At 41.5% G+C, this 13,032-nt stretch overlaps 2 protein-coding genes across 3 annotated transcripts in view; both read left to right on the forward strand.

The window, feature by feature from the left end:
• Positions 1 to 13,032, forward strand: part of DCLK1 (doublecortin like kinase 1) — a 335,403-nt gene that overhangs the window by 98,785 nt on the left and 223,586 nt on the right. The window lies entirely within an intron of this gene.
• LOC136144425 (small nuclear ribonucleoprotein G) lies at positions 4,484 to 4,766 on the forward strand. Its single transcript, XM_065902270.1, has one exon. It carries the CDS (start codon positions 4,506 to 4,508, stop codon positions 4,734 to 4,736), a length of 231 nt encoding a protein of 76 aa, XP_065758342.1. The 5' UTR covers positions 4,484 to 4,505; the 3' UTR covers positions 4,737 to 4,766.

A 13,032-nucleotide genomic window follows, 5' to 3' on the forward strand; every position in this document is an offset into this window, starting at 1 on the left:
GTTCTCCCTCCTCAGTGATTTACAGTCACTCTCACTGTCAGTTCTCTTTGCAAGTAAAAGTTCATGCGCAGAAAAGCAATGGCTCGTGCTTGCATGGGGCACAGAGAGAGGTCACTGAGGCGGGGTAATTGTGATTTTCTAAGGCTAAGTGGTGGTTACCGACCTGGCCACTAGCTTCTCAACTGAGCTAATAGGCACATATCCTTTCTTTTTTTGAGGGGTGGGGACGGGGGTGGGGGGGGAACTTCCCTCATAGCTCAGTTGGTAAAGAATCTGCCTGCAATGAGGGAGACCTGGGTTCGATCCCTGGGTTGGGAAGATCCCCTGGAGAAGGGAAAGGCTACCCACTCCAGTAGTCTGGCCTGGAGAATTCCATGGACTGTATAGACCATGGGGTCGCAAAGAGTCAGACACGACTGAGCGACTTTCACTTTCACTTTGATTTCCTGATGGCTCAGACAGTAAAGAATCTGCCTGCGAGGCAGGCGACCCAGGTTCAGTCCCTGGGTCAGGAAGATCCCCTGGAGAAGGGAATGGCTACCCACTCCAGTGTTCTTGCCTGGAGAATTCCATGGACAGAGGAGCATGGATCACAAAGAGTCAGACACGACTGAGCGATTATTACTTTTATTATCCTTTCTTTAAATCAGGTTGCAATAAAAAAAAAGGAAATGTGAAAATTATTGTACCCACATTTTATCTTGTGAGACATAACACACGTTTCTGCCGCTATCTGGAAGCTGTTTTTGTTTAGTCGCTAAAGAGGGTTCGGATGAAACCTTCCATAAGCCAAAACAGCAGTTACCTTGGAATGCGTGCTGCTCATGGGTGCACAGAGTGAGTCCAACATAAGGCGCAAATGCTCACAGACACAGTTCAAAGCTACTGCGACTTGATGCTGAGACATCAAGTGTAGTTACCAGGGGAGGAGTTTGGCGGGGCCACTGTCTCACTGCTCAGGGTGTGCACTGCCTCTGGGAGAGCTTGCTGCAGAGCGAATGCTGGGGACTTCCCTGGCAGTCCAGTGGCTAAGACCCTGTACTCCCAATTCAGGGGCCCTGGGTTCGATCCCTGGTCAGGGAACTAGATTCCACGTGCCACAGTTAAGGGTTTGCATGTCACAGTGAAAGCAACAAAAGATCCTGCATGCTGCAACTAGAAAAAGGTCCCATGTGCCACAACTTGCAACTAAATCTGGCACAGCCACATAAATAAATGTTAAAAATCAACAACAGCAACAAACGCTGAATACTACTTTAGCCTTTACGTTTTCTTCATGAAAGTGAAAATCTTCTCTGGGTTTCTTTCACTTAGTGAAAACAGAAGCTAATGTAGTTCTTTTGTAAAAGCAAAGTGACATAAAGTGAACTTTGGAGAAAAGCAGGGCATACCTGTGGTGACTGCAGCCATGAAATTAAAAGACACTTGCTCCTTGGAAGAAAAGTTATGACTAACCTAGACAGCATCAGCATATTAAAAAGCAGAGACATTACTTTGCTAAAAAAGGTCCATCTAGTCAAAGCTATGGTTTTTCCAGTAGTCATGTATGGATATGAGAGTTGCAGTATAAAGAAGGCTGAGAGCTGAAAACTTGATGCTTTTGAACTGTGGTGTTGGAGAAGACTCTTGAGAGTCCCTTGGACTGCAAGGAGATCCAACCAGTCCATCCTAAAGGAGATCAGTCCTGAATATTCATTGGAAGGACTGATGCTGAAGCTGAAACTCCAATAGTTTGGCCACCTGAAGTGAAGAAGTGACTCATTTGAAAAGACCCTGATGCTGGGAAAGATTGAAGGCAGGAGGAGAAGGGGATGACAGAGGATGAGATGGCTGGATGGCATCACCAACTCAATAAACATGAATTTGAGTAAACTCTGGGAGTTGGTGATGGATGGGAAGCCTGGTGTGCTGCAGTCCATGGGGTCGCAAAGAGTCAGGCATGATTGAGCGACTGAACTGAACTGAACCTGTACAGACATCCGTGTTTGAGAAATTTTGACTATGCTTGGAACTAGCTTGTGACATGGTCACACGGTGACTATCTTCAGTAAGTATATACTGGTGGTAGTCGTGGTGTTGGTGGTAGTGGTTTAGCCTCTAAGTCATGTCTGACTCTTTTGCAGCCCCACCAACTCTTTGGCAATCCCAGAGACTATAGCCTACCAGGCTCCACTAGGCTCCTCTGTACATGGGATTTCCCAGGCAAGAATACTGGGGTGGATGGCCATTTTCCTCTCCAGAGGATCTTCCTGATGCAGGGATCGAACCCATGTCTCCTACATTGTGGGCGGATTCTTACCACTGAGCCACCAGGGAAGCTCCATCCACACCTGGAGAGGATGCCAAATGTCTCATCACAAGTGACTTATACTTGTTTTACATGTCACCAGCCCTTTAAGGACTGAAGATCTGAGCCACTGAAGCAGAGCTGTGGCTTTACCATTTGTTCACAGCCCCCATCTGTCCAGTCATTAATTTGAAGCGGAAGAAGCCGAGTAGCCAAGGCAATATTGCCCTTGCCTCTATTTTAGGAAGTAGGGAAAGAAGAGGAGAGAAAATAATTAAAATCCTTATAGTTGCAATCATTTTTGAGAGAGTACATTTTATATTTATAGCCTTTCTAAAGCATAATGCTTAAAGCTGCAGTTTATCCTGCTAGAAGTTAAACTATAAAATGTTTCCACAGGTGGATTTATAGAAACTTTCATTATAGGGGATGGATTTAAGTATAGGTGTGTGGAGGGGGCGAGGTAGGAGAAGCATGGTGGAAAAACTCAATGACCACAGAGACTAAATATAGTGTTCAAAATACTTGCACATCTAGAATAAAATATGATTGTTTTAAATATTCTGGAATTTAGATTAAGATAAAGCAGCTTACTACATTTAATTTTCCTTTCTTTCTAAAGTGCAGTGGATTGACAAAATGATCTAAGTCTATTACCCGTGAAACAACCTCCCTAATAGAGATGGGGGAACAGTGTTTCCCTAAGTGACTTAGGAAATTAGTGGAGTCTGTAAGATTCAAGGCAGAGGAACCTGTCCATAAGCTCTGGTTGTAGTTGGTAAAGCTGTTTCCCATGGGCTAGAGGTCAACAGTTCTGATGCGTCTACACATATATTCCAGAACTGAACAATTGGGCAAATGGATAGCCAATGATAGGAGCCAGCTTTCTCACTGTTGGACTGGAATTTTACAGATTAAACAAGCAAAGAAGACAACCCACATGTTTATAAATTACAGTTGGAGACATCAGTATAACTCATGCTGAAATTAATATAGGTGCAGTGTGTGTGTGTGTGTGTGTGTGTGTGTGTGTGTGTGTGTGTGAAGTCACTCAGTTGTGTCCAACTCTTTGCAACCCCATGGACTGTAGCCTGCCAGGCTCCTCTGTCCATGGAATTTTCCAGGCAAGAATACTGGAGTGGGTTGCCATTTCTTTCTCCAGTAGATGCAGATGGTTACATATATTTATAGATATGTGTATGTAGATGGGTTAGCACACATATACATATTTCCTTGCTCTATCAGATGAGAAGGTTGGAAGCAACAGCAACCCAGTAGCAATGATGCTTCTTGTTTGCTCAGTGCTCAGATCTTGTTTTTCCATTCTCTGATGAAAGGAAGTAGGGATCCTTGGAGAAATGGCTGATTTTAAGACTGGAGCAGGAAATATATCTAATGAGTCTGGAGCATACCTTGTATTGCCAGAAAGTAAGGAAGTGCTCCAAAAAAAACAACAAACCCACCCCCAATGATAGAGGTATGTCAGAGGAACATGGGGGCCCACGGAAAGAACTCCCAGTGGCCAAGTGACATCAATTTGAGCAACACATTAAGTTAAGTGGCATTGGGTTATAACCAAAGGTAAAAGTGAATGAATCCATAGTGATATAAATAATTAATTGCAATAAATGGAGAGAAAGGGCAAATTTTCTATGCAAAAGAATTCTGAAAAATTTGTGTAGATACTCTCAAGGATCTGGAGCACCAGTCCCAGGTTCTTTCACGTGGGCAGTGCGTAGTGACTTCCTTCCACAGGGAACAGCATGGAAAGGAGAATAAAAGCTGAACTTTATGGTTGAGAAGCTGAACAAACACCACCTCAGCCAGGTGATCCCGGTCAACATCCACCATGATGAATCACTTTGATAACATACACTTGTGATACGATGTGATGAGAATGGCACATTACCTCTGCAGTCTTCCTTCCTCAAACCCAGAGCCCCAGTCTACTGAGAGAGCCACCAGTTAATAAATACCTCGCAGTACCCATCAAAAATATCAAAGTCATCAAAAGCAAAGATTAAGTCTAAGGAACTACCACAGCCAAGAGAATCCTAAGGAGACAAAGACTAAATCTCATGTGATATCATAGATGAGATCTTGGAAGAGAAAAAGTAGCTAAAGTTAAGAAGAAGAAAAAAAAGAGACTCTGAATAAAGTATGGACTTGAGTTAAAAATATTGGCTCAGAGCTTCTTTGAGCTCGCAGAGTAGCCATCATGAGCAAAGCACACCCTCCCGAGTTGAAGAAATTTATGGACAAGAAGTTATCATTGAAATTAAATGGTGGCAGACATGTCCAAGGAATATTGCGGGGATTTGATCCCTTTATGAATCTTGTGATAGATGAATGTGTGGAGATGGCAACTAGTGGGCAGCAGAACAATATTGGAATGGTGGTAATACGAGGAAATAGTATCATCATGTTAGAAGCCTTGGAACGAGTATGAACAAATGACTCTGTTCACCAGAGAAATCAACTGCTTCCATGTGTCCCCTTCTCCACATTTTACTACCAGAAAAATTGGGTTGTGTACATTTTCTTACTGAACTTTTTTGTTAAATAAACTTTTGTAATAGCCAAAAAAAAAAAAAAAAATATTGGCTCAGTCATTGTTATATAATGCAGGGCCAAATAATATAATAATAATAAAATATTAATAATCAGGCAAACTGGCAGTGGAATATATAGGAACTCTCTGTACTATTTTTGCATTATTTTCTGCAAATCTAAAACTATTCTAAAAAAATGAAGTTTTTTTTTTAAAGATAGGTGATTAGATATTCATAGCAAAAATAAAACCAATCAATAATAGATATACAGGTTTAGTTTACATCTGAGGCTTTTTCTCTCTCATTTAAAACTAGAAAAAGACTGTAAAAGAAAATTGGGGAGTCCAGTTGCTTGCCACTCAAAAGCCAATAAAGAAGCCAGGTTGGTGGAAAGAAAAGAAAAAAAAGAATATTGCGGAAACCCCACCTAGAAAAATCCCATGGATTCCAATAGGTAGGAATCCATTCTAGGTTTCTAACTGATAGGCTGAAAGTTTTTCGTGTTATATAAATGTCTGCTACTTGGTGGGACTATCTCAGTTTTAAATTTAGGGCAAGTAATATATGCATTGTTAGACATTATTAGATACTGCGTTCAGAAGACATTGAGTGCATGGTTCAGTCCGTGCAGCAGTGTATTTATGGCTCTTAGTCATACCTTCCGGATCTTGTGGTAAAATTAGGTCTTTGTCTAATGGAATCAAAGAGTGTTTTTTGGCCCCGTAACTTGTTTTGAGGCTGGAAGGGCAGTGCGTTTGTGTGTGTACATATGTGTGTACACACATACATGCTAACCATTTCTATAAAACACTGTAAACAAAATATTTTACCAAGAAAATTGACAGACATTTTAAATTAAAAAGGAATTTTGAAAGACAGTGTTTGCCCTCCTGGTTGAGCTTTAGAAGAAAGCAGTGTTGGGGAAAAAAAAAAAGAAATCACCAATGTTCGCACATTTTTGAAGAGTGTGAATTTTATTCACCAATTTGCTTTTTATACCAGAGGCCAGCTGCTGCCTTTGGACGGGTACAGCGTTTCCACCAGGATTGTCTGCAGCTCAGTATGGCTCTAATGCCAGAAGAAATCCAACCAGATTATGTCCTTTGATTTTCACAGGTTTTCTTTGGAAGATCTGGCGATGGGTTGCATTTTCACACTTCAGAAATACACGGTTGGCCAGGAGTTATTTCTGGAGTTTTCTTTTAAAGCCTTATGTGTTTGTGAGATTCTCTGTGTTCCTAAATCAATTTCCTAGTCATTCTTTACCTGAAGTGAGAAGTTTATATATATGTGTGTGTGTGTATATATATATATATGGTTTTTTTTTAAACTAAGTCACTTTTAAAGTTGAAAACTGCATTTTCTAGAACATCTGAAAAAGTTCTCTCCTCTAGGCATCCTGACTAATGAATGCTAAGTCATGTAAACCACCTTCTTCCTTCCTAGACTATGGTGCTGCCAATCATAAAATGCTGGAAATAAATTCTGCCCCCAGGGAGTTACTTCCTAAAACAGTCGACTGAGATTTTTCACTCTGGAGCCAGAGGCACTTCATTCAAGCCTAAGACCTGCCGCCTCCTGGTTATGTGAACTTGGGCATCTTTCCCTTAACTTCTCTTTGCCTCAGTTGCCTTATCTGCAGAGTGCAAGGGAAGAAGCGTGTCTAATGCACAGAGTTATCTTTAGTGTTAAACAAGATAACTTTGTACCGTGTTTGTCATAACACATAGTAAAAATGAAGTAAGTGTCATCTATGTTCATTATCATGACATTGACATCAATAGAAAGTATGCCAGGACCTCCCGAATAGTGCCACCAGTGTCTGACTTGGGAACGATCAACTGTGCATCAGTTGCTTACGAACACAGATGAGGAAAGCCTCTGAGACTCTCTGTTTGATTAAAAGAAAAACTGTGTGTCCCAAGAAACGCCAGTGCTTCTTTGGATCTTGACGTACAAGAAAGCTGTGTCCCGGGAGCCCTCAGTGTTCCATTTCTTTCCTCCCTTCTCTGTCCAGAGCTGGGCTCTAGAACTCTTGTCACCAGACTTGGATCTTGGGGTTCTCTGCCTCCTTTCTTTACCCACTTAGCACACAGGATGGAAGGCTCACCATCCCACAGCCCCAGAGTCAGCCTTGGGAGCAGGGGTGAAGCCGTGGCTCGCCGCCCGTCCCCTTGGCTCTGATCCCTCAGGGCACAGAGCGCTCCTCCACCTCTCTGAGCCACACCTGTCATGGAGGGCCACTAGCTCAGCAAGCAGGGTGACCTCGGTCAAGCACTGAGCTTCTCTGGGACCAGGCTTCCTCCTTTGTAAGATAACAAAGCTGCAAGAGAGGATGCGGTGATCTCTTCCCTCTCCATCATCCTCTCAGATTCAGTAAATTATTGGACTTACGTTAAATAAAAATAAATTAACATCAGCTACGTTCAAAAGGCTTTTTTTGTCCATGAGAACTTCCTTTCTCTGCTGCCTCAGACTACAGGCCACTCAATCTTATAACTCAGTGTATCTGTGATCCACAATGTTGTACTTTCAGTTTGTATTTCAGTTCTCTAGTTGTTTCATGGATACAAGTCATAGTTCCTCAGCAACTCTGGACCTTCTTTAAAAGTGGGGGTAATACTCTTTTTTTTACTGCCCTAAGGAAACTTAAGATCCCCCAGAGAAGGAAATGGCAACACACTCCAGTATTCTTTCCTGGAGAATTCCATGAACAGAGGAGCTTGGAGGGCTACATTCTGTGGGGTTCCAAAGAGTTGGGCATGACTGAGCTACTAACAAGTTTAAGGAAACTTAACTGAAATTATGTTCAAAATGAGCTTACTGTTCACTAAAATGTTAACTCTGTATGTAATATTTAACATGTATGAAGCCTGGTAGCTTAACATGTATATGAAATGTGGTTTTATGCACACACACATACATACCCTTTTTGGTTCAAAAGCATATATAAAATATAAGGAGTAATTGTTCTAATCTGCAGCAGATGGTGAGGTAATGTTATGGAGAAGATGAAGGTATTATTAGATTTATCATTCAAGAATTCCAACAAAAAGTATATCCATGGAAAATAGTATCTATTTTATAATCTTGTTATCTTTATATATGTTAGCATGTGGCCAAGGAAAGAGAAGATCTATAACTTTCCTTTTTTTTAAATATTTGTTTATTTGTCTGTTCTGGGTTAGTTGTGGCATGTGGGAACTAGTTCCCTGATCAGGAATCAAGCCCGGGCCCCCTACTTTGAAAGTGTGGAGTCTTAGCCCCTAGACCACCAGAGAAGTCCCCGATCTATAGCTTTTCTATACCACTTTTATGTAGCACTTAATTCAGATTTTCCTGAAATCCATATTGACTGTAACCAAACACTGCTTTTCTAGGAGTTAAAAGGATACATTAAAAAAAAAAAAAGTCAGCGGCATAGCTACCGATTTCCTTTTGCAACCAGAATATAAAAGCACAGGTTGAATATTTGATAAACAACTAGATTCAGACTTTAAATTGCTTGGACCACCCAGTACCACTTAATAGCCATATCAATGGAAAATACTGGGAGGGAAAGAGCAGGAAAATTTAAAAGAAGCCAGTTATTAGGAGTTTCACGTATGCTTATGTGAGCGTAGTAAGATTGAAGTTTCTAAGTTCAATTTTCGATCTTCGGAGGTCAGTAGAGACCCACAAAGATTATTCAGAATATGACTTTAAAAACAATGTCAACTAGATGTTATTAGAAGAGAAGGGAGGGGCGGAGATCTGGGGGGATGTGGGTAGAAAGGAAGAGACAGAAGGAAAGCTAGCGAGAGAGAGACTGGCATAGGGACAGAGACAGAGACTGAGAGAAAGAGAGGTGCCGGAGGTGGGCAGAGAGAGAGGACAGGACAGATGGACGGGCAAAGAACACGAGAGGAGGAGGGAACTAGATTCATGCAGTGAGAAGCACGGTGAAGACAAAGAGGCAGAGATGCGGTGGGCAGACGTGGTTGCAGGTGCCAGGGTTTTACCCTGCTCCGGGACTTTTGGCTGATATTTTCATGGTCAAAAAGGGGAGTGGACTTCCGCTAAAGATGAAGCTGCATGATGTTTATATTTAAAAGTAGAACTTAGAGTAATTGACTGCCAACTCTCACAGGCTCTTATGTATTTATCTTTCTAATACTTCACAGCAATCCCATATAGTAGGTGTTATTTACCTCCTCTCCCATTCCCTGAAGAGTTAAGTTACTTGCTCAGAGTTAACTTCAGTAGTTAAGTGTAAGTGGTCTAAACTGTTTCATTGCAAAGCTTAAGTTCTTAAGCCTGCCATACATTATATGATTTTGACCTTCTTGTTACCTTGGGAAGAATGCAAAGCAGGTATTATCACTGCTTTACAGGCTATGTTTTATAAAAGGCTTAGGGGCACAAGTGACTTAAAATCTGACAGCTCAAAAGGTCTTCTGGCTTCATTTCCAGTACTCCTCCCCAGATGACCACAATTATAAGCACAGTAGCAAAATTAAAATGAGGTCATCATGTCTGACTTACTGTGAAACTTTAGTAGGACATTATTGCAAATTCATAACAGGTTCTTCTGAATTTAATACAAACTGTGTGTAAATGCTTTTAAGTGGTTCCTATTTCAAAAGCAAGAGCGTGGACCGAAAAAGAAAGCTTCAGTTGCTGTTTCCCTGCTTCAGTCATAATGGGCTCGGCACAGAAGGTGTTCTCTTTATCAGTCCTATTGTTTCTGGGGAATACCCTGATCTCAGCCATCCACCCTTCCGTCCCTGGGCCCCGGACTCAGGGAAAAGGTGACATTTCATTTTTGTTTGTTCATTTGTTCTTATTATTAGGAAATGATTCTTAATGACTTAAAAAGTATTTTATCTCACTCAAGGAACTTTTAGTTGCCCAAGTTGACACCTTGTATTTGCAATGAAAGGCAGCGAGAAAGTGGAAAAGGGATAAAAATGCAGAAGACATCGAGAGGGCGTTTGCCGAGAGGATGTCCATTGATATGGCTGTGATCCTTGAATTTCCAGGATCTCTTGCCCCACTTTCCTTTTCTGGGGCACTTCAAGGGATCACTAGAAAGGGGGACTGTCCCTCCCCAGGAGTTTGCCAAGGCCAAGTTGGAGTCCAGTTGACATTTTCCCATTAAAACTGCCCAGCTAATGAAAGGGTTTGGTTAGAACAAACATTTAGAGAGTCACAACTGAATGTCATGCTATGAATCTTCAATTTTTTTTTTTCCTGATGATCAGAGTTGCAGTGAATGCTGGGGCTTAAAAGAAAAGCTGATTTTTAGAAACATAACACCTCATTTCCAGTTGACAACCCACTGTTGGCTTCTGAGCCACCAGAGCAGCGGGAGGAAGTCTCATCAGTGGTGTGGAAGGGACTGCCCCCCTCCCGCCCCCGCAGATCTGTCCCCTGCCTTTTGTTTTCCGCATCTGCCTCTCCTGCTGGGCTGCAAGTGCAACCTCCAGATCGACCCTTCAAGTCTAACAGGTGGAGCGGGAGCCGAGGTTCTGTCAGCAGGGGAGCGCAGCCAGGCTAGGCAGAAGCAGCATGCAGTGACAGTCACAAATTCTAACCACAACAAAAGATTGCTCTGCAGTCTCACAGCACCCAGTTACCAGGCACCTCCTCTTTAACTAGTATCTGTTTGTGTCACTGTAAATAATTTAAATAAGGCCATGGTGACAGTATTCATCTTTACAACTTAACGAATGATATCCTTAAATTGTCTAATAAGAATAAGTAGCCTTTTTATATTATCAAATGTATTACCAGGAATAATGTAAGGCTTAGTGGCAATTGAATCACAGGACTGATATTTTAAAAACCAATTTGATGACATATAGATAGAATGCATATTCTGTATACATGTGATTCATAGATATGTGGGAAAGTGTTGGTCTGAGTCTTGTCTCAGCCTCTTTGTGACCCCCATGAACTGCTGTAGCCCACCATGCTCCTCTGTCTGTGGCATTCTTCAGGGAAGAAAGCTGGAGTGGGTAGCCATTCCCTTCTCCAGGGAATCTTCCCGACCCAGGGATCGAATCCTGATCTCCCACATTGTAGGCAGATTCTTTACTGTCGAGCCACCAGGGAAGCCCCAATATATATGTGTGCACACACATAAATCTAAGTGAGCCTGATCCCTTTGAAACCATCGCCGCTGCAGAATTCAAGCTTCTTGCAGCCACACTGTAGAAAAGCAAAGCATTTTTGAAGCCCTTCCTTTTTTTGTGGTTGGCATTGGAGCCAGTCTATAAGCCTCATAAGAAAATTACTCTTGTATATTTTTATTCTTTTAGTTTTAATGGAATTATCCAGTTCAGTCAGACATATTATTAGCTAATCTGATTTTGACTAGTTTCCAAAGTCAAATCCCGATTCAGAGAATGATGACTCAGCACTGTGCAGGGATTTAAGGAAATGATCCTGGACTGTGAAGGCCTAGGATTCCGGAGATGGGGTCTGAGCATTGGTGGTAGCCTTGGGGATAGTGTGGAGGTGAGGGTTTTGTATAGAAGATAGAATGTTCATGCTCAAAAGTTCTTTAGAAATAAGTTCTGTGGCTTTTGCAGAGCATAGAGTACCAGTTTTTCTTCTAGGTGCTAAGGGAACAGAACCTCCAAAGACACCGAGGTCTGAAATACCAAGGCACTTGTGGTGTTATGGGAAGTTTGGTGTGGTGATATTACATGAATGATGAATTGGTTGAGCTGATTAGCTGGTGAGGTGCCCTGAGATCTGCGCCCTTCCAGAAGCAGAAAATCTGAGAAAAGAGACATAAAGATGGTCACTCAGGATGGTAACTTTCTGTAAGTCTGATCTACAGCAGACTGGCTGCCTGGGCTGTTTACTGCAAAAAAGGGCTTGATTTCCTGGGCAGTTTGCTGCAGGTAGTGGGTCAGAGTTCACTTTAGATATTCGGTTTGGCCATTGTCTGTGTATTCAGTCTTTCAGTGGAACTGTCTTACGTTTTCTCTTTTCCAGTGTTTTGCCCTGAACCAGGTGATATTTGTTGAATGAATGTGTATATCTAATGTTATCCCATTACCTTAAAAATTTTATCACCGTTATGCCAAGGTAAATGACATGCTGATTTAAGGTAAATGTTAGATTCTACTAATATAGAAACTGCACATTTCTTTTATTTGAGAGATATAATCCAAATTATCTCATAGGAAAAGTATAGGATAATCGCATTGAGGAGCTGTTAGGAGGCCCTGGCTCTGTTTGGAGGCCACTGTATTTTGGTTGTAAGTTTATTTCCATAGTTTATTTATTTATTTTTTATTTCCATTGTTTAAACCAATGAAAGAACAAGAGTTGCTAGATGGAATTTGCATTTCAAATAGCATTTTAGACATTTACATGTTTAGTGATAGCTCCATTATGTTTTCTTACTGGGGAAATATCGCCTGAGTGCCTCCTCCACGCAGGCATCGTCGTGTTCTGACCCAAATCGTTAAATTTCTTTCTGTCCCCACAATGACCTGAGAGATGAAAATGATTAAGCTAGTTTTACAGATGTGATCCAGAAAGGTTCAGTAGCTTGTTGAAGATAACACAGGTAGGTCTCTGTTGAACTATGGTATTGACCCAGATCTGTAAATGCAGAGGCCAGAACTCTTTCATTGAGTTATAGGTACTTGAAAATGGAATACATTCAAAGGAGGCTTCGCCCAATCAGAATCTTGCAAATGTTAACCGAAGCAAAGAGTTAAGTCCTACATTTTTCATTATTTAGCATCTCAATGCAGAACAATAGAATGTACTTGTCTGAACCATACTGTCTCACTCTGAGTTCACGTTCGAACATTTAAGAGTTATTAAGTAACCCACAGTCTTTTGATTTGTTTCTGTTTCCCATTTTGTTCAAGTGAACTGAATGGATAGTACTTAACTAATAGGGGGCCAGTATGTTCCGTGGTTTACATTTGGGGAAAGTACCTCTTTGGCCCAGCAATCCCACTGCTGGGCATATACCCTGAGAAAATCATAATGCGAAAAGACACATATACCCAATGCCCATTGCAGCAGTATTAATAATAGCCAGGACGTGGAGCCAGCATACATGTCCACTGACAAATGAATAAAGGGGATGTGGTTCATATATATATGTGTGTATACAAATACATATACATAGATAGATATGAATATTACTCAGCCACGTAAAGGAACAGAATTGGGTCATTT

Source organism: Muntiacus reevesi, chromosome 11 (assembly GCF_963930625.1).
Source record: "Muntiacus reevesi chromosome 11, mMunRee1.1, whole genome shotgun sequence".
Lineage (NCBI taxonomy): Eukaryota > Metazoa > Chordata > Mammalia > Artiodactyla > Cervidae > Muntiacus > Muntiacus reevesi.

Excerpts from the sequence above, each read along its gene's own strand:
- LOC136144425 (XM_065902270.1), top strand. The coding sequence starts at position 4,506 with ATGAGCAAAGCACACCCTCCCGAGTTGAAGAAATTTATGGACAAGAAG.